General features: G+C 35.6%; 1 protein-coding gene across 1 annotated transcript in view; it reads left to right on the top strand.

Moving 5' to 3' along the window:
- CEP120 (centrosomal protein 120) overlaps positions 1–25,509 on the top strand; it is a 41,174-nt gene that overhangs the window by 2,835 nt on the left and 12,830 nt on the right. Inside the window, exons 3-18 of the mRNA XM_054054902.1 lie at positions 1,359–1,473; positions 1,997–2,138; positions 4,171–4,319; positions 5,496–5,693; positions 7,781–8,005; positions 8,255–8,462; positions 9,469–9,582; positions 10,637–10,820; positions 13,669–13,818; positions 14,666–14,848; positions 16,982–17,078; positions 17,165–17,314; positions 18,003–18,092; positions 18,585–18,677; positions 20,292–20,453; positions 23,974–24,096. Of these exons, the coding sequence (XP_053910877.1) occupies positions 1,359–1,473; positions 1,997–2,138; positions 4,171–4,319; positions 5,496–5,693; positions 7,781–8,005; positions 8,255–8,462; positions 9,469–9,582; positions 10,637–10,820; positions 13,669–13,818; positions 14,666–14,848; positions 16,982–17,078; positions 17,165–17,314; positions 18,003–18,092; positions 18,585–18,677; positions 20,292–20,453; positions 23,974–24,096 (2,383 nt within the window). The remainder of the gene's footprint in view (positions 1–1,358; positions 1,474–1,996; positions 2,139–4,170; positions 4,320–5,495; positions 5,694–7,780; positions 8,006–8,254; positions 8,463–9,468; positions 9,583–10,636; positions 10,821–13,668; positions 13,819–14,665; positions 14,849–16,981; positions 17,079–17,164; positions 17,315–18,002; positions 18,093–18,584; positions 18,678–20,291; positions 20,454–23,973; positions 24,097–25,509) is intronic.

Here is a 25,509-nt window from a genome sequence, read left to right as displayed (position 1 = left end):
CCTATGGGAGCTGCGTTCAGGAAATAGGTTCACGAGTGCACAAATTGGAACTGAGGGAACAGAAGAGCAGGCAACGTCCACACTAAATGCCACCCATCAAAGAAGAGTGCCTGACCCTTGTGATCCCTCAGTTTTATGCTGAGGATGACATACGTGGGATGGAATACTCTGGTCAGTTTGGGTCACCTCTCCTGTCCACCCCTCTCTGCAAGTCTGACACGTTTTTGCCTCTTTTACTTAAGGCATTCCACCAGTTTGAGGGTGGCCTTTACCTCTATAGGAATAGATGTAAGGAGTGGTCTTTCTGCCCCCTATTACTTTGATGATAACTATAAACTTTAGGTATTATCACTTCTACGGACCGAGAGACATGTCTTTAATTTTCAGAAAGTGAGGTTACTTAGATGAGGGTTATTAGAAAAGTTAGAAAAATGTTTTGCTTTAGCTCGAAAGGAAAGCTTAATTTGTCTTATGTCAAAGTTAAGTCTAATTTAGAGATAAATTTCAATTTACTTGCCTTTAAAACTACTTAAATAGAATTTTTATATTACTATCATCGGAATTTTTTTAAGGGACTTTCTTTTAGCTGCACCGTGATGTGCCGTAAAGTTGCCAAAACGAAGAAAAGTAGTATGTGGCAAGATGAGTCATATTAAAAAAAAATATAAAGGGTATGTTTTTACAGTACTGAAAAAACCCAAGTGTCTACAGCAAAGTAATAATGCTGTAGTCTGAGCATCAGACTCAAGCTTTATGTACACTGTGACACAGAATTAACTTCAAGCTTGAAAAGCCTACGTAGGAGTTTTTGATAATGTCCAATTTAATAGCTGAGATTTTGAATAAGGTTTCCATAACTGTCATCTGGTGTTAACTGACATGTTAGAATATTACCTCCACGTTTTCAAAGAATTTAAAGACCGTATTATCATTGTTTGACCAAAGAAAACTGCCAAAATCTATGTAATGCTAGATGCCTTATCTGTGCCCCTAAGCATTAGGTGCCTTGCACAAAAGACTTAGTCCTATTTTTAAGATACCCTCACAAGTGAATTTCCAATTTCATGTGAGATGCAGTGTGTATTTCTTGTACATGGATGAGATTGAATTTCTCAGTGTCTTCCTATTAACACTTGAGACTCCGTGAGACTCCAATACACTTTTACAAAATCAAGTGACTTGTTTGTTCTCTCACTTAATGATGAATTTTTAGATTCTCAGAAACCCAGTTTCTGACCTACTAAAACTGGTTATGTAACAACTAAATTTTGTATCATTAGTATGTGTGAAACTTACGAATTGTTTTTGTGAAATAATTGCAGAGATAACTTTGGATTTAAACTGAGTTTTTCTTTCAGGCTGCAGCGATCACCTATCAAACTCCAGTGTTTTGCGTTGGATCCTGCAACTTCAGCTAAAGAGAATATAGGCTATGTTGTACTTGATTTAAGGTCTGTGCAGGAAAAGAGACAGGTATGTTATGGGGTATAAATCTTTACAAATCTATGTTTTTACAACGGTACTGTTTATAGATAGTCAAATTTGAATTAAGGCACAGGTAAAATTTTGCGGTCTTATTTTTGAGTATGACATAAGTCTGATATGGGTCATAACAGGACCCTGGTTTCTTACTTTAGCATTGTACTACTTAAGGATTTGTGACTCATGTAAACTACTGTGCACTTCCAGTTGAGAACTAGAAGATTTTCTCTTGTAATTTAAGATTTATGGCATGTTTTTCTTGCCAACTAGTTTATTCTACAAATGACTGGAAAAGAGTATGTTCAGCTAGTCTTCCAGGAATCATTCTGTAGAAACTTTTAGTATAATAGTATTCTCAAAATAGCCTGCATTTTTGGAAATAAAACCTAAGGTGCGTTTCTGTAGATGATGAAGTAGAAGCACTACAGCAAGTCTAATTTTTCTGTAATAATATTATGTTTTTTCCCTTTTTTTTAAGTGCTCTTGTTTTTTAATTTTGTTTTTAATTATGTAGGCACCGAAGTGGTATCCTCTGCTCAGTAACAAGTACAGTAAATTTAAATCTGAAATACAAGTAGGTGTTGTGTTAGAGACTGATTTAAAAGCACCAGTTGATGGCTTTAAAGTAAGGGAGGCACCCCTTAGAGAAACGAAGGGTAAGTAATGCAAGAGTATCACTCGCTTGGAATTTAAAATGTTCCCATGCAAGATGAACATATCACTTGTTGGAAATGTATTTTAAGTCTTGAGAGAAATTTAATTTCATAGCATTTCCAGTGCAAATTATTAACAGCTGATTACTGTACCTCGTGGTAATAACTTCACAAGAGTGCTTTACTGTAGTAATCCTTTGGCTTTCTGGTGGACAGAGTTGCAAACTGACTGATCTTTAAAATCAGGAACAGTGGCCCATAATTTACTCTTGTGGGTATTTTGCTTGTACTTCAGGGCTTTGGCAAGTTCTGTAAAGAAAGAAGTGAGAAGCTCCTTTCACAGAATGCAGTTTCAGTAGTTTGAGCTTGGAATTATAGAGCGATGCAATGTTTCTCTTGTAGGGTATACTGCTTCTATTTTCTGATGGGCTTTTCATGGAATCTGAATAATTCAGTACTCAAAACATCTTCTGTTGATGAGTTTTTGTAGTAACATCTACTTTAACAGTAGTGACTCATCCCTCTTCTGGATTCCCTTGTAAATTCCTGTCACAAGTAATTAATGAGATGTGTCAAAAATCTATTAGAACTCAAACATTAGCTCTAGTAAGTTATTTCTGTGCTGTACTTTTCAGTAATTCTTTTATCTGGGATTTTTTTAATGCAAGCTGGTAGTTTAAAAAGAACAAATCCCAAGCCAAACCCTTAGAAACTTGAGTGAAAAGAAAAAAAAAAAAAGACCCTCAAACCTCAAATTTACCTCCCCACTCATCCGCTACCCAAAAGCTGATGTACTTAATTTCTAAAAACTAAGCATCTGTTACTACCAGTGAATTTTGTGACACTTTGCCTTGACTACATTCCAAGAGACCTTAGAGTAGTATTGGAGTTCCAGCATAATCGCTTGACTTAACCCATCCTTTCAAGTTCACAGCAAAATATGGGGGAATTTTGCATCCTGTAAAGTTTGTAAAGGAGGCAAGGAACTACTGTAAATGACTTGTTAATTTGCACTTCCCTTGTGATCTTTCTGCCTGCAAACTTGCCTGCAAACTCTCCTGTCCCTCATGACCTGACAGAAAATACAAGAAATTCCTTCTGCCTTCACCTGGCTCTGCCTTCCACTTAATGCTTTCTGTGGAATAATTGACACAAACAATTTTGCAAACTGTTTCCTTTCTTGTGCCATCTCAAGGGTAGTCAATGCTGTATTTAGGCAATGGAAGAAAAGAAATGTGGATTTTTGCAGGTTTAACATTAATGTTCCTAGCATTTGATATGACAAAGCTGGACTGCACAATTGTAGTCTAGTCAGACAGCTAAGGAGGTGTTTTGCTTTTAGGATTCATACACTTCAAATTTTATTTTTAGTTCTTTTTTTCTTTGCTGACCTATGGAGTCTAAAGTTTCCATTATTTGAAATGGAGCCTTTTGGTTCACAACCAGAAGTGCTGTGTGATTATTACAGTTTGGTGTAACAGAAGGTGTTTTGAAGTGTATTGAGTTATTGGCACTGTAGGGTAGAAAGTAATAAACCAAAATACAAACAGTGTTTTATGCCCTGGAGACTTCAGGTAAAAATCCTTAAATGAAACATTCCAAAGGTCTGTGGAGTGAGACATCCTTTAAATGATTGAACACATTCTCATATGCAGTTGCTGTCTTGCATTTCCTTTAATAAGTAAAATAAAGAAACAGCATGGTAGACTCTAACCTACTGAAGTAAGGTTCCCGTCACTGTAATGTTACTCATTGTAACATGAAATAAAACTACGCAGTAGCATTCTGTCTAGCATAGTGTTCAAAATAGTATGTGTGCCCAGTGAATAGAAAGGAATTTCAGAGTATTTTTGTAGCTATACTTAAGTATACTTAGGGACTTTATTGTGTTGAAATACTTGGGGAGCATCAAGATCTTTATTTATAACTTTTCTTTCCACATGTGAAATAGCTAAAGATAAAAATGCAATTAAATTTAAAATCCTGCAGGAATTAATAAGGTCACAAGTTATTTAATTTTCTTCTTCTCTGTTAGCATCTGCCCTTCCTTCTGAAATAGACCCTATAAGTATTTTGCCAGTCTTGAATGAAGAAGAGGGCTATCATCAAATTGGACCAGCACAGTACTGCAGAGACTACTTTGTCTTGTCTGTAACCGTTGTGTTTGCCACACATTTGGAACAGGTTTGTTTCCTTGCTATGTGTAGTTTTTAAGAAGTACTATCCTACACTTGTATTTTTGCCCTCCCATGCCTTATTTCTAGTTGTGATTTCCTTTTACCTTTCTTGCAGTAGCCTTGTCCACTATTGAGTTAATACACTTTCACTTGAATTTTAAACCATTGTGTGCTGATGTGTCAAATCACAGATAAAAGATTGGAATTATTTTGGAGATGAAATTGCATTCATTTTAAGCTATGCACTTTTATGAAATGTGTACATTTGTATTTCAATATAGTATAAAAACTATGTGTAAGGATAATATTGGCCTTCAATCTGGTGGCCACGTTCTGAAGTTCAAATGAGACAAAATACTTTTCAGATCCGTAAGATATACAAAAGGGTCGAGTTTGTGTTGCTGAAGGGAAGAACGTATTAGTTTGGATGAAGTACCATACTAATGCGATTATTTCAGCTGTGGACCTCAGCTGCTGTGTTTATGCTGTCCTGCGCTCCACTGTTACACGTTTTCTGATTTAATAGTATAGGTATGCCCAAATTACTATGTGTAAGTCACGACTCCAGGCCAGCATGGTTTTAATTGATCTATAACTTGTAGTATATGGTGAGCTCTCCTCAGTCTTGCCATCTTTTTCCAGAGGAAATAATTTTCCATGTCAGAAATATAGGGCCTTGTGAAGTGTAATAAATTTACAGTGATCACTCTAGGGTAGCTTGTGCCTTTTTAGGCATTGAGCTCAGTTGCAGTGGCTACTGGATGAAGTAGCTATTTCTGGTTGTTCAACTCTTATTCAATCACTTAAGTTATTATATAACTCAATTACACTGTAAATATTTTGTGAAGGCACTGCTCATTTCAAGATATTTATGCAGTGCTTGACATTATTGAATATATCAGTTACAGCCCTTGGTGCTGTTAAATCTTAAAGGTGATTTGCAGTGAGTCATTTTGCAAGTTTTTAGTAGGCTTGTAAAGTAACATTTTTTTTTCTTTATTAAGTTGAGTGTTAGTATAAATGTATCCTTTTCTATTTTGGGTAGTGCAAGCTAGGATTTAGGTCAGGTACTCAGTAGTTTGAGATCACTTTAAGCTCTTACATTTCCAAGCTAATGCTTAAGGATTACTGTAACTGTACATTAATGAAAGAGATATATTCTTCTTTTCTGCATCTTTTTTAGTTAGTTCCTAGTACCATGAAGCTTCCTGAAGGACGGCCTGAGTTTTTTTTCTATTACTCATTACTGGGAAATGATGTTGCAAATGAACCTTTTTCTGATTTAATTAATCCAAACTTTGAGCCAGAAAGAGCTTCAGTTCGAATACGTAGTAAAGCTGATGTCCTTCAAGCTTATCTTTACACACAGTCAAAATTGCAGGTAAGCTGTTTCTTCTCAAATGTGAGTGAAAAAAATAATGAAAATAAAAGAAATAGAATATGGATCAGACTGAAACTGGAGAGCATTAATCTTTCCAAAACTAAATTGCATTACAATAATTTGGTTCAAATATACGCTGATTCTCTTGCTGATGTAAGGCAAGCCCTACCAGCAAGCTGTCAAGCTCAGATGGAGTACAGTCTCTTTAGTATGGTTGCTGTTGTAAGCTGAGTTCTGTGTCATGATAAGAGGTATTGCTGCAGCATGATATTCCCAAAGAGTCAATGTGGCATTATCAAGAGCTCTGAGCTGTGGGACCTGCTTTGAAATCAGACCATCTGTAACCACAGTCCTGCTTTGTGCCGCCTGTGATAACTGCACCCACACCAGCTGCTCAGGTCACCCTTGCCCAAGGTCTGGAATCACTGTCTTCTTTATGTACTCTTTATGAATAATGAGAAGGCTTGGCTTTTTTCCCACTCCTTAGCCATATACTACTTTTAAATACAGCCATATTTGGGCTGGTAGCAGAAATTGCTTATCTTTAGCTGTGTCTTTAAATGGGGGACATAGTTTAGTGGTGGAGTTTGCAGTGTTTGGTTTACAGTTGGACTTGATGATCTTTAAAGGTCTTTTCCAGCCTAAATGATTTTATGATTCTGTGATTCTAAATATTGGGTAGTATTGAAAGTGTTGGTGGCAATCCGTGTCTGGCTCCCGTTAAAGTCATTAGAAAATGAGACTGGTTGGTTGGATATATTATAGTGTTTGTAATAACATAGCTGGTAAATAAGACAGTGTTGGCTGTACAAAGTAATTCTCAGATTTGGACCTTTTAAAGTTATTTTCATTTAAACTTGTGCAAACCACTCCAGTTTTGTTGTTCAGGTTAGTTTCAGAATGTTTCTGTTTAAATCTTATATTGTTCCAGATATTTTGGTCACAATTTTATCTTAGTAATGACAGCTTTTGGAGAAACATACACTGATATATTTAGAATTTAATCTTTGTGGTCTTGAAATGAAGTATTTAATATGGCATATATTATATATAAGAACACCTACAGAGAATTGTCTGTTTTGATCATGTTAGCTAATGACTTGTTGAACAAGAGTTGTCATGAGGTCAAATCCACATCTTGATTTATAGTTTTCTTTCTCTGACTTCTCACTCAACTGCTTAAAATTTAGGATATAGGTTCAGAGCACTGTTTTATGATCCATAATATTGAATATATTTTTTTTGAAAACTGAAGACTTTAGTTATAAAAGTTGCTATCTGACAAACTCTGTGTGTGTGCATTGTATATTGTTGTGTATATATATATATGTGTATGTACATACACATGTTGGCAGCTGATATTTTTTAGCATTAAAGTCTACATTAAATGTAATAAATGTTAAGGATCAGAGTACAGTCTTCTGATCTGCTAAAACAGAACTGAAGTGACTCTTACTTGGGAAAGAGCAAGTTGGTATGTAAGTTTCAAAGAGTAACTTTCACTGAGGAAAATGAATTGCCTTGCAGTGTTTTTTTTTTTAAGATCTGTCTTTTACTTGGGTGTATAGGTAGTAAGCTGTGGAGGAAAGGAAGAGTTGAGTCAAGGTTTGAAAAAGGGAACAATGTTTCTTACCAGGAATTAAGAGACAGTTACTTATTTCAAAATCCTTCCTATTTATGTGGTGTCTAAATATATTCACAAAGCTTAAGCTTTCAAATAACTTCTTTTCCTTTACCTTGCAGTCAGGCATTTTTATATGCCTGTACATTCAGGGCAAGAGTCTCTGTGCAGCGTTTAGAATCCTCAAACTGCTGAATTTGTCCTCTAGAAAGGATGATGTGACAGGTCCTCAGAAGGGCCCTGCACTGATCACTGCTGCAGAGCCCTGCACAAATCCTGCCTGCTCAAGACTGAAATTTCGTAGCTATTATCTCAGTGATCAGAATATTTGTTCTCAGTGTACCTAGACTAGACTAGGGATAAGTTTAATTTGATTTATTTATGCTACCTTTAGTAGATGATGCACACTCAGTACAAGTGGAAATGCACAGGCCAGTTACTTTCTAGCACTTTTGTATGTATGCAGATCCACCTTTGCTGTGGAGACCAGTCTCTTGGAAGCACTGAAATATCCCTGTCTGGATTACTGAAGAAAAGTGTGGAGATTGATCAACACCCTGTGACAATAGAAGGAGCGTTTGTCCTCATTCCACCAAATAGAGCTAAACAGAAACTGCCGCAGTTGCCTTTGGGCATGGCTCCTACTGTTGGGGTATCTGTAACTCTGCAAAGAGAGAGCTTGAATGCCCAGGTATAGCTTACTTGTTTATTTTTAGTTTAGACACTGTTGCATGGTGTTATGTTAAAAATGGTATTTTAAATCATATTTGATGGTTAAGAATATAGAAGAAAGTCTTAATGATGAAGTGCTTTGTATGAATGATTGTTTTATTGCTTAATTTTTTCTATGTCAGAAAAATGATGTCAAACTAAAATTGTTGTAGAAAGAATTTTCCAGTGCAAGCCATGATCACTAAGAAAACTGTATCACTTCATTCAGCCTTTGATTCCCTTAAATGCTCCAACTGAACCCAGACAGCCACAGGAGAAAGCTCTTTCACCTATTAGTGGAAAAACAGAAGTCCTACAGCAGAGATCACAGAATATATCATCTCCAGCCGACCACTCTTCTTCAACAGAAGACAAAGCAACTGAAAGTGAGGTGGAAAGTCTTAAGTTTGAAAAAGGCACAAAACTGAAGAAAAAGGGTATGCAGTGTATTTTTTTCCCAAGTTATCACGTGTGGTCTTGGATTGTGTACTAATCTTTTGTGGTGATAAATTTCAGACAAGTGAGAATTACTTACATGAAACAAGGAGTAGGAGGAGAGTAAATATTGTAATTTGAACATGATGGTTGTTGAAAACACCTGGAAGAGTCAGATTACGGATTTGGTGGTGTAGATTACAAGCGATGTGGATAGTCATCAGCTTGAGAAAGAATACCAGAAATGTCTGGAATTCCCTGAATTTGAGAATGGGGAAGCTTAGTACAATATCAAGGAAGAAACTGACTTGCTCAGTGAAGAGATCAAATGGTCCAAGATTCACGTTTATTAAACAGAAGGGTGGGGGAATGTGCTTTTCAATAACTTTAAGGAATTTACTATGTGAATCATAAACTGTGGAGACAAACGTTCATACTGTAGAGATTCATGGACAAAACACACTATTGGGGTTTTTTCTTTATTTGTTATCCTTTTGTAGGGACTTGGTAGCACATGTTGTTTTCCAAGACTTCCCTTGGGTTTGATTTGAGGGCTAGGTTGGGGAGAGGTCAAAGAGGAACAAATGAGAGAGGAAGTGCTACAATGATAGAGTAAAGCTCAGAAGAAAGTGTTAGTTTGCTAAACATTACTGAACACACATCATCTTAAGAGGTGATCTATGAATGAAGCTGAATAGTTGATTATCTTTCTAATGATGTTTGTATTACTATTCTTTTGAAATTCATCCTAAAGAATAAAGTTCTGTACAGGAAAACCTGTATCCTAGTACATGTCTCAGGATTTGTCTGCTAATTGAGCCAAATTTTCTTTTAATCCTAACTGATAAGCAAGGATTGAGACCTTTATCAAGAAAAAATATTGGAATCCAGCAGCTAGTTTGAATCTGCAATTAAGAAACCCAGGATTGTGCTTTTTTATTAATACTAATTTTATAAGTGTTTGTTTTGGTAGAATGTAAAACATACCATTTCACATTTATCTTTCAGGGCTGGTGGCTGAGTCTTGCCAAGAGGTTAACAAGCAGTGTACTGAAGAACTTCCTGTTTCCAAATCGCAAACCAGAGCAAAGTCACCTCTGTTGTCAGATCTGCAAAATTCAAGTAATGCAAAATTTATCTAATTTAGTGCATTGAAGGAAATTTGAATATAGAAGCAACTGAAGTTAATTGTAGCAGTAGACTGTACACAATTTTTGTACTTGTCTGTGACAGCTTTAAACTTCTAATCAGCTATTTCATTGCATCAAGCAATCTAATGAGGTTTTATGTGAATCACTGAGAATCATTTCATTCCTACGTTGTGCTAACTACCTGGTGTTGAAGTATTATTGGATTTTTATTTTTTGTATTGTTGCTGTTATTGCAAACAAAATACTTAAACAAGCAGGAGAAAAATAAAGCAAATGCTTGCTGTGATGTATTTCTTTAAAAATGACAAAAATGGAGTAATTTTAGATAGTTGTGAAGAAAGAGGATTAGAACAGCCAGCTTGCAAAAGGCTTCTCTGACGGTGTCTTTGCCTCTTTTTCTACCTTACAGTGCTAAGCTTATTTGAAAAATACCTTTTGGAGACCTTGACTGAAAACCTTGTTTGACCTTTTTTCTCTTTGAAAGCAGTATTGGGTCACAGTGAGAAGCCTGGACGCAATTCAACAGGCACTCACTGGAGCTTTTGCTTCTTAAATTATAAAATGGATGTCACAGTAGGTGGGTTTTAATCAAAGAGTGTAAGCAGATGGGCTTCACAGACTTAGCTAGAGCATTTTAGTTAGTTGGCTTGGAACAATTATGTAAATTGTTGAAACTGAAGTCTTACCTTCTGAAGAATTTAATGTCTTGGATCTTAGTCTAAACTTTTTTCAGTGACATAAACTTACATAACTTTGAAGATTAAAAAGAAAGGGAAACTATTAGATTTTTTAAAAAAGATTTAAAGTATCTTTTTTTTTTGGTGTTTTTCCTTTGGAAGCAGTAACTTGCAAAGAGAGTGGCCGTTTTAACTTGTATAAGCTTATATTACAAAGAATTGAAATCTCCTGGGGAAGCAACTTATTTTTACTTGCTTTTAAAGTGTAGACCTATCTTTAATATATTTTGTTATTTTGAGCTGAACAAATCATTATAAATATGCACAAATTTTCTTCTGTGTTTTCAGCTGATAATGGTCATGGTCCAGTAGCTGCATCTCATCTCAACCGTATGGTTGCTTCCAATTCTCCTGAGCCTGTGTCAGCACAGAAAATTGTCATTCCAGCAACCTCTCACCATTTTTGCTTTTCAATAGACCTTCGAAGTATACGTGGTCTGGAAGTTGGGTTTCCAATAAATGGCATTTTAAGGTACAATTTATTTTTGTAGATCTTATTCTTGGTAATAGCTGTATCTATCTTTTCAGTATAGTACCTTCATAATTTGATTGTTAGCAGCATGCTGTGTGATGGCCTTTACCTTTCGGTAGCTAATTTTCAGTAGTGAAATACTTTGCAATGGCTCATCGCTAAACTTCTAAGCGTTCCATCGTTAAAGAAATTATATAACAATTCGCCTGCACTTCAGTCAGTGGAGGAAAAGGAGAAGGACTTGTTTCCTTACTTTCTGGCCGCCTTTCCCAATGATGAAAGGAGTGGTTTCTGTAGCTTTCCATGTCTCCACCAATATCTCCTTGTAGTGTTTTTGTAAGAGACAGTTCACTTTGTGTGTGACAGTAAATCTAAAGGAAGCATATTCTAGTCTTGAATTGAAGAATTAGTGTAGTAGATGCATTATCATTCTGAGAGGTAGCATCAGGGGCTTTGATAGTCTGGTACAAATGGCAAGTAGCAGGGAGGCGTAGCATCTTCTGTTACTTTGAATTTGTGGAGTTATAAAAAAGACAAGCTCTTTGCATATGGAAGGCTTCTGCCTGAAGCAAAAGTAGAAAACTGCCAGTGCTAGTTTGGAACAATTGCTTGGGGATTAGTTTGTTACTGATGTCATCATGAAAGTATGGCCACGGTTTTGAAGAATGAGCAGATGTTAGCTGGGAAGTGAATGCTGAGTTGACAGAATGAGAACTAAAATGTGAACGATCAACTAAAAGTTATTGAAACTGTGTCTATTTGCAGGTTGGGGTTTGTTTAACATTGCCAGTGAAGAGAAACTTTGTTTTATCAAGTTGTTTTGTTCAGGTTTTAAGAACTAAATAGTAATAATAATAATAATAACTAAAATGTGAGCGATCAATTAAAGAGTATTGAAACCAGTGTCTATATGCAGGTTGGGGTCTGCTTAATGTTGCCAGTGAAGAGACAAACTTTGTTTTATCAAGTTTTTTTGTTTAGGTTTTCCTTTTAGTTTAGGATCAGGAATTTGTAGCTACAGGGGTGATTTTTTTTTTTTGTTTTTTAAAAAATAAATCTGTACTTGTGGAATTTTAGTTATTGATGGTATATGAACCACTGGATTAACAGAGCAGTTTTTAGTTTGCCTTCTAGTTTCCACTAGGACCATTTTGGTGCATGTGATGAAGTGTATCTTTAAGTGGCGTTTTGGTTAGAGAGTGTTGAATATTTGTGGTGTGGAGGTGCATCCACGTTTTGCTTCGCATTGTTGTTCTGACACAGTTAAGTTCAATACAGTTTGAAGTAGTCACTGGGCATTCTGTTCATGTTTATGGTTCTTGAACTTTTAGCTCTAAACTAGGGTAAAAAGGTAGAGTTTGGGTGGAGGGATTCAATATTTTCACAGACTCACAGAATCACAAGGTTGGAAAGGACCCATTGGATCATCGAGTCCAACCATTCCTAACACTTCCTAAACCATGTCCCTCAGCACTTCATCCACCCGTTCCTTAAACACCTCCAGGGAAGGCGACTCGACCACCTCCCTGGGCAGCCTGTTCCAGTGCCCAATGACTCTTACTGTGAAGAATTTTTATGATATCCAACCTGAACCTCCCCTGATGGAGCTTCAGGCCATTCCCTCTTGTCCTATCACTTGGGAGAAGAGGCCATCTCCCTCCTCTCCACAACCTCCTTTCAGGTAGTTGTAGAGAGTAATAAGGTCTCCCCTCAGCCTCCTCTTCTCCAGGCTAAACAACCCCAGCTCTCTCAGCCGCTCCTCATAAGACTTGTTCTCCAGCCCCTTCACCAGCTTTGTTGCTCTTCTCTGGACACGCTCCAGAGCCTCAACATCCTTCTTGTGGTGAGGGGTCCAGAACTGAACACAGTATTCGAGGTGCGGTCTCACCAGTGCCGAGTACAGAGGGAGAATAACCTCCCTGGACCTGCTGGTGACCCCCTCTCTGATACAAGCCAAGATGCCGTTGGCCTTCTTGAATATTTTGTAACACCACTAGTAGAGTTTGCACCATTAATGGTTTTCTGTATAGGCTGTATGGTTAAATAGTATGTGGAAAACAATGTTGGATGGAATTTTGTCACACGGAAGCTTGTTCACATAACATTCAAACAGTGAATTGATTGTTTCAGAACAGTGACAACAAATGGGTTTTGCTGTTTTATGAATATCAACTTTTACAGTCAGTAATGAATATAGCAAGAAACTGAACAGGAGAAACATTCAAACGCATAAGTGTGAAGGAAAGTTGTAGGTAAAAAAAAGTGCATTTTCACTGTTTGGAGCTTTTTTTCGTTCAGGTCCCAACAGGCTCTTTAAGCAGTTCTGCATAAATAGTTTGCGTATGGAATTTTGTAAGTGGTAGCATTTGATGTAGCATTTATATTATTTAACTTAGCCTACAGCTGGCATCATCAATTTGATCACAGCAGAGTTCAAGAGGTTCTTAGGCTCTCCTTTATTGTAGTTTGTCATACACTGAACTGTGCTGGTAGAATAGTGTCAGACCACATTGTAAATCATATTGGTAAAATGATTCAACTTTCCTTTTAGTGAATTTTAAACTCTGGGAATTAAAAACTGTAGGCCTGTGAACTTAACAGGTCATTAAAGCTTTTGCAAAAAACAGCAAATGTAGATGAAACTGGAGCAGTGCTGAAGCAAATGGAAATAAGAATATTTGAGACCTAAATTCCATTGTAGGACTTGTTTGCAAATTCTGTTAACTTTAGTATGATTTGTACTTCAGTGAAAGGTGTCTAAACTGGTTTTATTGATGGAGAAAGTATAAGAGAAAAGCATGTCTTTATTAAATTATTACTTGATTATTTTTGTTATTGTTTCTATTAGGTACTCGTATCCATTTTTTGGCAGTGCAGCGCCTATTATGACGAACCCACCTGTAGAAGTCAGAAAGAACATGGAAGTCTTCCTTCCACAGTCCTACTGTGCATTTGACTTGGCAGCCATACCTCATCAACTTCAAGAAACATTCTTTAGGTGATAACTTGCATTCTTCTTATCTTAATTATGCTTTTTGTATTTCTTGTTGTAGATAAAGTCACAGGCTTGATTATTTTGCCTAAGATCATCAGCTTGAGAATTTAGTAAAGAATCCAAGTGCTAATGCCAATGAACATTTAACACAGTGCTTTTCCAGTTTCTGTATTGCTTATACACAGTATCATAAACTGTAAAATTCTTGCTTTTATCTTTTGAATACTTGTGCAGATGTCAGGTACTGTTGCTGTAAGCTTAAAGTAAAGGTTAATACCATAGTTTTAAAAAAGCATTACTTCAAATTAGATAGATAAGTGTTTAATTTTTCATTTTAATACATGATGACTATCCAGTAACTTTGAAAACACATCAAGTACCTAGGAAACTATGGACAGTGAGGGCTGTGGCACAGTTTTACCAGTAGTCCCCCCAGCTTTTGATAACTGATTGAGAAGTGGAATAAGCGATCAACAAAATAGTGGTATTTTGAAAGAAGAGGTGGAGGAGGTTTTTTTGTATAAGTGGCAGTTACTATTTTTAGGCATTTATGAGTGATGATGAACTGGGTCTGTTGAGATTATGTAGTCTATCACTTTCACTTTAGCACTTTTCTTTCTAGTAATTGCAGAAAGGAGTGATAATCTGACAAAAGTGAGTAAATGATGAAGAAGATAAAAAGTCGAGTCTTGCTCTTCTATGAGTGAGAGGCAGTAAAATTTTGTTTGGTAGTTGCAACCATTGCTGTTTTGGGAAGTTACTTCTAGAGCATGAGGTCCATTTGCCAAATGAATAGGAATGCTTCCTCTTTTGTATTGATTCCTGACACTAAAATCACTTCTTGTTTCAGATTACCTCTGCTGGTTGAATTGTGGCATAGAGATAAAACAGCTGAAGACTTACTTCTAGGGGTGGCGAGTCTTCAGCTTTCAAATGTTTTGGCTTCAGAAAAAACCCAGTTCTTGGGTGGTAATGGTGAACAATGCTGGCGTCAGACTTTTAAGGAAACAGTCAGTGTCACAGCAACACAAGGGTAAGAACTGTTCTTAAAAGTTACTTGCTGTGAACAAGTTTTGAAAAATTGTTTGTTTAGTATTTCTGTGAAAAAGGGCAAAGTCTTCTCATTTAACTTTTTGAATAGGAACACAGGCTGCAGACTATTGCAATATTGGGTTCCAAGAGATTAAGAGATTTAAAGTTACATTTCCACAGGCATATTGTGCAACTCCACACCACTATTAGAGTCATCATAATAAACCTGCATATAATCATTGTCTTTGATAAGCTTCACAGACAGTTTAAACAAATAAATAAATAGAAAAAATGCTATTGAGATACTTCCCTGAGTAAGTTACTTAAAAATTACAAAAAGCTGCTGTTATCCAAAAAATAGTTAAAAAAGTTTGTTCATAGTATACTTTTAGATGCAACTGACTTTGATGAAAGTTAGGGCAGATGTATCCCATAGAGTGGAGAAGCTTCCTGTTTCAGGATTATATCCTGTGATAAGAGCAGGGATTTAAGCCAGTTTGCTTCAGGAGGAGCAGTGTTATTAGTTAATATTCTGTCTGAAGATACACGTTCATTTACATAGAGGAGTGATGTTCCTTTTTTTAATGTATATGAAGAAAATATATTGTTATTCTGTCCTGTGTCCCTGTTGAAGATGTCAGCTGTGCTAACTAGCAATGTCTAGATCTTCATCTTTTTCTAGATGGATAATGGAACTGTATTATGCCTTTATAAATAAATATAATTGCTATTAAGACTGAGATAGGTTCTAAACGTTTAATCCTACAGATAATTGAGACACACTGTATTTGACACACAGGAGACTTCAGGTTACTGACACTGACTGATGTCGTCCCTTCTCCCACACTTATATAAAATTGAGCTGAATTGATGTAAACTTTGGGCTGATTTTGTGGAGAGTTGCTTTATGATCTGACTGTACGCTAAGAATACACAAAGAATAGGTTTGTTAGAAAGAAACAAACCTCAACCACTAGATGGCATACTCAAAATGTGATCAGGTCTCTTCATTTGACTGTGCTAATACCTTTCTAGCTTTGCTTTTGTTGGTGTAACATTCTTTTTACACTAATATGTTAAACTGACTTAACTATCCAGTTTTCTGATGTCCGCTGCCTTGCATCTTGCTTTGATTTTTAACTTATGTGAAGTACAAATGTTCGTTCGGTTAAATATTCGTAAAATATTCTTTTTATATTTGCTTGGAGAGAATTACTGTAAAAACTATAGCCATGATTAATTCTTGCAGCCTTTTGTTGCAAGTTGCTTGATACCTAATTCTGCAGCTTTCAGGCTTCGAGTGATTATATAATTACCTTTGCATCATTGGGTAGTTGAAACTGAAGTGATAATTTCATGTCTCACCAAGTACAGGTCTGCACTGCAGTGTACTTTGTTAGAAGAGGGATAACTTACAGTCGTATAATTTGTATGTATTCCTTCTCTTAATACCTTTGTGTGAAAAACTACCTTTGGTTACTACATTTCATCTGTGATTAGAGATGAGCCAGACAGAGACAAACTGTCATACTTAGGTAGAAACTGCAACTAATTTCAAATGAGTTTACTAAAATATCTGTTATCTTGACATTTTTTTTGTTGTACAAGAGGAGGTGCATATTTGCAATATAAGCGAATTGTCAGTTTGTTGTGCTGAAGCGCCCAGAAATGTGTATTTTAGTAATGCAAGGACGGCTTACCACACATGAGATGCTAAGCAACTTATTATGCCGTGGCTAAGTAGAAAGTTACTGCTAGCATTTAAGAAAGGAAGACTAATGAAATTCATTGAGTGACTTAGAATGGTATATTTGTTATAAAGGTTTAAGACCACAGGTACAATTTTGGATCATTCTCCTGTTACAGGAATGTGTGGGTTATAGTAAGCTGTTAGTTAACTTGTCGTTGGGAATCTATTTATTTGTTAAAGTTGTAAAGCTTGCATAAATCAGTCCCTAAGTTAAAATGATATACATGGGAGACCGTATTTGGGCTCTTATATAGGCAGCTGTTTAGAATCTCTGAGTTTACATAAAACTTTTTAGCACTTCAGCTTTGCTGTGTTGTCTTACAATTCACGCTCTGTATTTTTAAGACAGTTTTCATGAAAATAACATTCTAATGCTGTTTATAGGTCAGGTAACAGAATAGCAGACCTTTCGTATGCTGTCACTTTGGAAGACTACGGGCTTGTGAAAGTGCAAGAAATTCTGGTGTCAGATTCTTCTCAGGTAAATTCTACATATATCTTACCCTTTTCCCTTCAATACTTTGAGAAGTTTGGTTTCCAGTTAAAATCCACCATTTATTATATCAGTGCGTAGGTGCTGGTCAAAAACAGCATGTCCCTCACAGCCAGCGTCGTGCCCCAGAAAACCATCCAGAACCTCGAGAAACTCTTGAATACAAAGCAGCACTGGAGTTAGAAATGTGGAAGGAAATGCAAGAGGACGTTTTTGAAAATCAGGTTTTTATTCTTTCTGTTTATTTTCTGAACTACATGACTGCCAGAGAAGCTTTAGCAAGATTGGTGAGAGAAATATTAACTGCATTTTTGTTAAACTTGCCACTGCTCCAAATAAGAACTAGATTTTGCTCCTGTAGAGTATCAAAAGTTCAGTTCTACACAAATGTCTTCCATATTCTTAAGGAAGAAGGTTGATTGTTTTTTTTTCTGTTAAATGACTGAAATAGGTGCTAAAGTAGTGAAATACAGAATAGCCCTTTCATAATTTCCTCTAGTTCTGTATGAAGTACAGTAGATTCTCAGGATTCAGATTATTGTTGTTAATATGAACACTGCATTTCTTTATTCTTAATCAAAATCCATTGCTGCGTTTTCTATTCTTGAAGTAATTCTAGGTGTTCTTAGAGTACATGCTTCTTCCTAAAAGGTACTGAGAATCTAGTGTCTATTTGTTAAGGTATTTTTCTCAAACTTAGGCTTACTTTGTATTTTGTACTTAAGGATAAGAAATATCTTTCACTATCAGAATCGTACCTTAACTTTGATATGTCAGTATACAACACTTAGCTTTTTAATTCTTTTGCTTCAAGGCTTAGTTCAGCTAATACTACCTCCTTTAACATTTTCTTTCCAACAACTTTGATTTTTCTCTTTGGGGTTTTTTGTTCCTTTTCTTGCTTCTTCAAAGCTTAAAAAGAAGGAAATGGCTCATATGCAAGCAATTGCAGAAGAATGGAAGAAAAGAGATAGAGAAAGAGAATCCTTAGTGAAGAAAAAGGTAAGGAAAGTAGTTTTTTATACTTGCTGAAAGACTTGTTATAAATCTCGTTGATATAAAATTTCACAATGTATTTTGTAATTATAGAATAAAGTGTCTGTGATTTAGTCTTCATACCTAATGGTACTCATGCATGTAGTCTGCAACCGTGCGAAAGATAAATGTTGCTCTCAGTCATAGAGTACTTGTTAGAAATCCTTTAAGTTAGCTTGCTTTGAGGGCTTTTTAACTTTAATTGCCTTTCATTTGCATGGTCAAAATGCACTTCTACAGCACAGCTGCGTATGGTAACCTGTTAGCCTTTACTGTATTAGAATGAAAGACAGCATTGTGATTTCTTTATTAAGAGCTGGAGATTTGTTCTATATGCAAATTTCCAAACAAAAATTGTCAATATTTTATTCTATAGCAAGAGTAGTTTCTTCACCTGCCTAAAACATTACTTTTATTGCAAGAAAACAAAATGCCTTTTTTTTTTTTTTTTTAATTTAGGTGGTGGAATATACTGTTTTGGAAGAACAGCTTCATAAAACCCTGAGACATCTAGAAAAGCGAGAACAACAGCTTTTTAGTGCAGAATCGGAGGTAAAAAGTGTTCGGTCATTTTGAACAATGCAATTACATGAGCTGTTTTTAAAAGGTTTGAATTTTCATGTAGACGTAATTGTGACTTGGATATAAGAACTGAAATAGCCATATTCATATTGCTACTTAGAGGAGCACTAGTAGTTTAAGCCAACTTTTATTACAGCTACACTTTTTGACTGAAAAGGAGTTCAGTGAACTTTTAAATTGATTGCTAGAATTAGAGCTATACATTTTCTATTCTTAACTGAATTAGTGTGTCAATGGAGTTATTTATATAAGGTTTATATAAGGTTGGCATATCTCAAGTTCAGTACAGTCAGGTGAACATTGTACATGTGTACAAGAGTGCTGTACTTCAAACAGTAATCTCTAGCTTAGCTATTGAAATAGGATAAGGTGACAAAGAATGCTGGGAAAAACTGCAGTTGTCTAGGTTTTGTTATCCAGCAATTTGGTAGCGTTGCCATTTCATACTTCTTTTTGTAGTGACAGGAGAGTATGCAGGAGTAATCAATAGCTACCACTGTTTCTAGATCTCACTGGACATCCCCAAGATGAAGAAGTGGGGTGTGAGTCCTTGGGGAAGCTAGTCATATGAAAAGAGAAAGAAAACAGACTGCCTATTTTTGTACTTCAGAACAAACTCACAATTCTATAGGTGAACTGCTGTAAGGATTTAGCAATCCAATAAACTTTATTTCTCAAATTAATCTTTTAGTCATCTCAATCCCTCCTGTTCTTGTGAACTAAGTTAAGAAGGGTCCCAACACTGGGAATGGCTGGTCTCTTGTTCAGTACTCAGGCTGTCTGTACCTCTCAAGATGCAGTTTGTACTGTAAATAGTGTCTAACTTTACCTTTAACATCTATGCAAAAAATCTGGTGATGGGGTTTGGCCAAATGCATTTCAGTCTGAGTAAAAGTATTTGTTTTGAATCTCATACGTGTTTGTCTCAAAACTTGCTCTAAATTTAGTGCGATTGTGACCTGAGGGTTTAGAGATAATAAAAATCAATGGATTCCAAAAGTGTCTAGACAAAATGTGTAGGGTTCATTTAGAAATTACACAGTTTGAGAAATAAGCCGTTTTGGAGATGTTTCTATTGAGCAAGCAGTTATCTGGGCCAGTAACATCTTTCTAGAAAGTTCAAACATGTCAAGGAATGTCTTCCTGTTCAGCTCAGTGAGAAATTCTTAATATGTGCAATTTGAAGAGTGCAGCCTTAGCAATCTAGAGGATATCTTGGTTGTTTCTGTGGTGAGGAGCTATATTTAGCTTTTTAGCTTGTAGTAGAAAGGTGAATATTAAATTTACTTTAGCAATTCCATGTTGAAAGTACAGTACAGATCCAGATAGGTCCCAGATAGGTCCTTTTTACGATAGTCAAGCAAGACCTATATTTGTAGTCCAAATATAGTAACTTCCAGCTCCCTAGTTAAACTGAAAGCCAGTAAAAGAGTATATAGCAAACAGATGTAGATAACAATGGAATTTCTGTTTAGTTTCTAAAATGGATAACAATTTTTTGTCATGTATAATAACAACAGTTTTAAGAAAGTTTCTTAAAATAAACCTCTTTCACCTGTGCATTAATATTAATGTCTCTTTAAGCTTCAAAGAGTGAAGAAGGAGTTGCAAGCAGAGTATGAACAAAACCTGCAGGAGCTACAGGATTCTGTGCGGCGAGCCAGGGAAGAATGTGCACACCAAGTTGAGCTAGAAAGGTCAAAAATCAAACAGCTGGAAGAAGACAAGCTTCGCTTACATCAGCAGGTAAGTACACTTAAGTTTTCTGCCTCGACCATTTGCTTATTTGAATAATCTTTTTAAAAGTAAGTATACTAAGTTGAGCAATGGCTTTGAGGCAAGCACATTCTTCCAACATTGTAATAAACATTTTATTTCTGTTATTCATTGAGCCATGTGTTTGGGTAGATCTCTGTCTTGCTCAGTAGTTGGGTCAGTTTGTGATGCAGTAGTTGTACTTACTTTTTTTCAGTTCTGAAAATCAAGCTGCAGTTACAAGCAAACATTATTTGTAGAACCTGAGCAGTAGTATACATTTCTGTAACTTAATAAGTAGTAATTAACATCTAGCAAAACATCTAGGTAGCCTGACTATGCAGTGCGTTTTATTCTTCCATTGCAGAAGAGTATTTCTAGTATCTTTTTTGGAGCAAGGTGGAGAGGGATCTAACTTTTTATGATCTCCTATTCTGAAAGTAGTAGTTTCATTAAACAGAGAAATAGTAAACCACATTCTTTCATCCTGTGAGATAGCATTTGCACTAATGACAAGGCCACTATTCAAGGTAGCTGTTTTTCTTGACTGTTGTAGCTTACTGTAAAATTTCGAAAGTTAGGACTAGCTTTTTCAAGCAGTTACAATATTAAACACTTTATCTAATTAATAACAATTTATGCATTACTAAGGTTTAATGTAGATTAACTACTTGCTTTGGTGCTTTTAATTGCTGTTGTGTGAGAGTGATAATCCTACAATAGCTTTGATTAATTGAAGAACTGATCAGCTAAATTTCATGACAGCATATGTTAACCAAGGTACAGTCACCTTTTTAAATATAGCTAATACGAAAATTGGTGCTAATCTAGAAGATGCTATTGTTGGCTGTTCTACTGACCAATCATTGAATTGAGATGAGCAGTTTCAAACTGCAGAATGCAATCCAATTCAAAGTAAGTGGATCACATCTACACTGTAGATGATGTTGTTGGCAGCTGCCATTGCTGTATCAGTCCACATAAGATGGCCAATAGTTCTTCAGGCTCAAGACTGAAGGCCAAATGCCACCATCAGATGTCATTTTCCAAATTCATTCTTTCTACTCCGTCTGACTTCATTTAGCTAGGTTGCAATAGCATCACAATCATGTTATTGTTTCTATTCAGAACAGATGCACCATATCAGACCAAAGATCCAGTTAGCTCAGCATTCTGTTGCAGCAATAGTTGCATTCAGAGTGCAAGAAAATGAGAAATGGGACAATGGGAAAATACAGTTTTGGTAAATCCAGCAATATCATCAAATGTTACATATACCCACAGCCAGAGGCAGCATTCCATATTTACTAGCCATCTGTGAAAGTATTCTTCATTAACTCATCTGATCCGTTTTAAAAAGAATTTCTATTTTTAGCATTGCAACATCCTGTGGCAAAGAGTACAAAAATTTAATTATGTGTTATGTATTTTAAAACTTCTTTTTGTTATTTTAATCTTGTTGCTTAATAATTATGAAGAAGCCTTTAGTGCCTGTGTTACATACTGTTCCTCATGGCTTAGGTGCCTGTCTTAGTTGTCTTAGTCTCTCTTCCAAACGCGAGCATTGCTAAGTTTTTACTTGCTTCATATGAAGGCCATTTCTTCCAGCTGACCCAGCTGACTGTATTTCTCTGTGCTGTTCCTGCTGTTTCTAATCTCTTATGCTTCAATATGAGGTCGTTGTTACTTCTTATGTATTCTGCATGAGAACCTTTTCTGTTTTGCTTTCATGGAGGTGTGGAGAGTTTTTGTTTGGTTTGGAATCTCACTGGAGGATGGTTCCCTTTGTAGTGTGCACAAGCAGAAAGTTTCTGTTGCAACCAGTTCTAATGGGCCTCTCTTTTTACCATTTTGGGTGTGGGGTTTTTGTTTGTGTGTTTTTCTTTTTTAACAAGGAGTGTTAGAGTGAATTACAATAGTTAAAAAAATGCATTGGCTTATTCATTACCATTTAAGGAGGTGTGTCAATACACAGTTTTGATCCTGTAATTGTAGAGTTCTTAGATGTCTAACTTGTTTGGAGAAAAGCTCCACCATGTGCAAGATCCTTGAAGGTCCACCTTGAAGAACGTCACTCTTCTTGAATAAGGAAGCTGTGCTTTATTTGTATGATTTGTGCAGTTCCCCAACAGTCTACAACCTGAAATGTCATGAGAAATTCAATTTTTGAAAGTGTACTCGGAACCAAACAAGAAATTAAAAATTAATGTGGACGTTCTTCGGAGAGCTGGTACTCTTTGTAGCTAAAGAAATTAGTTACTGTTTTTGTCATTGGCATCATGTCTATATGTCTGCTTTAAAGAAGTGGATAAAAATGGAAAGGTGAAGTGTAATAGTAACTTATGCCAAAGTTGGCTGTTGTGGTTATGAGTGAAAAATAGCTGCGGTGAACTGTGTTTTTATATGGCTGTTAAGAAGCATCTTGCTTTCTTACATTAATTCTTTTAAAAAAAGAAAGATGCAAAAAGCAGCATTTTGGAAGAAAAATAAGTGAGTCAATTAAGAGATCCAAAGAATTCGAATATCGATGTACTAATAGAAGAAGGTTGGAAACAAATTAATCCTCTCAAGCATTTTCAACCAGTATTCTGGATACAAATTCTTGGAGACAGTTCATGGAAGACCTTGCAGCAACCAGCTGGAAATAAATACAAATACAGTATTTGGGATTGTATTGTGTGATGAAATACATTAGTTTCATCAGGTGTGTTATGGTATTTCTAACTGAACAGTGTTTAACAGAAGAACGTAAACTACTCTTTCAAAACATTTTATGAAATATTCTTAATATTTTTCATATGGTATAATGCAAAAAGCTGTTAAACATTTGACTTTGTTTCTTTGTAGCAAAGTAATTGTCTATTAGCATTTGTTTTCAAATTACCCATTTAAGATGAAAAGCAAAGCTCTCACTTTATAAGATCTTCATGAAACTGTGGAAGTACACAGTAAGGGCAGAGGTACGTAGCATTAAGTCATTAGTCACTGAAGTCTTTCTACTTTACCCGTTCTTCTAAATAATCTTTTGGCTGTGCAAAGTTTGAGTTGTTTCCTCTTCCAGATGTTACTGAAGTTATGCTGGTGAAATCATGTCAGTAATAAAACTTCATACAGTAGATAACACTGTTGGCTTAAAAGATGTGTGTAAATCTAAATAGTTTTTTGTCTGTGTTTCTTCTGCAAGTCGTTTTAGAAATGTGAACAGCAATGTTTTATAAATCTCGATTTTTCCATGTTGGACATGGAGGACAGACTTGTTTTTTTCTTTCCAGTACTGAGCAAAGATCCTCTTTAAAATTCTTCCTGTTAAAACGTTGCTGTATGCGAATCATGAAGAAATCATTAATTATGAATGTGTAGCTTTCAGTATCTGTTTTATAACAGATAATTAACAGTAAGATGTTCCAGGGACTGAGGAGTAACTTCAGTTCTTTAACCTAATTCTTTGTCTGTGAACGTTTGGGTTTTTTTTCTGCTAACTTGCGTTATATCTTGGGTTTCCTTAATGTAGCTCTATGAAGCAGAAAATAAGCATAAAATTTTGGAGAAGGAGTTCCAGCAATACAAAGAACAACGAAGTAGCAAACCAGAAATCCAGCTACAATCAGAAATAAATCTTCTCACTTTAGAAAAGGTATCTTGGATTTCTCTAGTCTTTAAATTAAAAACTGTCTCAATGATCCAGTCGCTGATAAGAGATGTGGAATAATCTTGCATGATCAAATGGTTGATTTGTCTGTTTTATTTTACTTTTTTGCAACAAGTTCTTCAGACTTTAAATATTCAAACAAAAACAAGGCAAGCAGTGGCCTTATTTCTGTGGAAGAAGCAGTGTTATTAGAGGCTAAGACAGGAAAGCCACATAGCCTATATATTTAAATTGCTAACATCATGCAAGACTCCGAGCATTCTGTTTACAAAACATTTAGAAAATGACGATTTTCTTGGGAGGATTAATTTAGACTGGTATTCCGTTCTTTTTAAGTATTTATGAGAAGAGTTTTTTTGCTTATCACTGTTGTAAGTTGTTTTCTTAGAAACCATACGTGCCTTCAGCAGAGGGTATTTTGCTTAAATAACACCACAGATATGGGCATTTTATGCTCAGAATTATTGTGCGGTTCGAGTCAAATTGTTGACCAAGTAAGCTGAAAAAAATGGACCTGTCTTCTTGGCACAAAATGCACTCAGTCACATGGCCAGTCTGAGTGTTACTGTATGCTTGAATAACTTCTGATCAAGCAAGCAATTGATTAAAAATGTTTGTCTCTACAGCCTTTTTAAACTCACAGCTTAACTAGTTGAGGTTTCCTTTTTTTTTTGTTATATTTTAAAACAAAAGTCAGTGCTTTAATATCTTCAGAAATTTAATGATACGTACTTTTTTTTACGAAAAGAAAGTATTCCTACCTATGGGTTGTTAATGAAAAATGATTTTTTTCAGGTTACTGTGTTCTCTGTGCTTCATAATTTACTTTTTGCACAGAATGCAATGAATTCTTAGTGTGTAGCATTTTTTTTAAGACTTTCTTTACGTAGTAAGATCAAAGATTCACATAGAATAAGTGATTTTGAAGACTGTTTTTAAAGAATGGTTTGAACAGATGTCTGTTTCAGAGAAAAGAACATAGAACTTCCATCAGCTGCAGGAAAGAAGAAAAAATTACACACATTTTAAAGGCAGGGTTTATCTATCAGTGTTTCTGTTTAAATTAATGTTTATAATCTTCAGGGAGATAAAAAAGAGGGGGAGGGAGTTGCTAATTTGGGAATCTTAAATTTAAAGGTTACATCAGCAGATTTAGTACTAAAAACTAATATTTTTCTTTTTTTATAGAAGACCATCCAATAAAAATAAGGCTATATTTTAAACAAGAAAATGTTCATGTGCCATAATATTTATATTACATTATATAACAGCTTTAGATGATGTTGTATATTACACTACATAAACACTTCTCTTAAGCCAGACCCTTTGTATGTATACATCTTTCAGTGATTGTTACTGTTGTTATTGCTTCAGCTGATATGATTTTAATTGCTTTTA

This window comes from Cuculus canorus, chromosome Z (assembly GCF_017976375.1).
Source record: "Cuculus canorus isolate bCucCan1 chromosome Z, bCucCan1.pri, whole genome shotgun sequence".
NCBI lineage: Eukaryota > Metazoa > Chordata > Aves > Cuculiformes > Cuculidae > Cuculus > Cuculus canorus.
The sequence above is the reverse complement of the archived record's forward strand: the minus strand, read 5'-3'. Positions and strand labels throughout refer to the sequence as shown.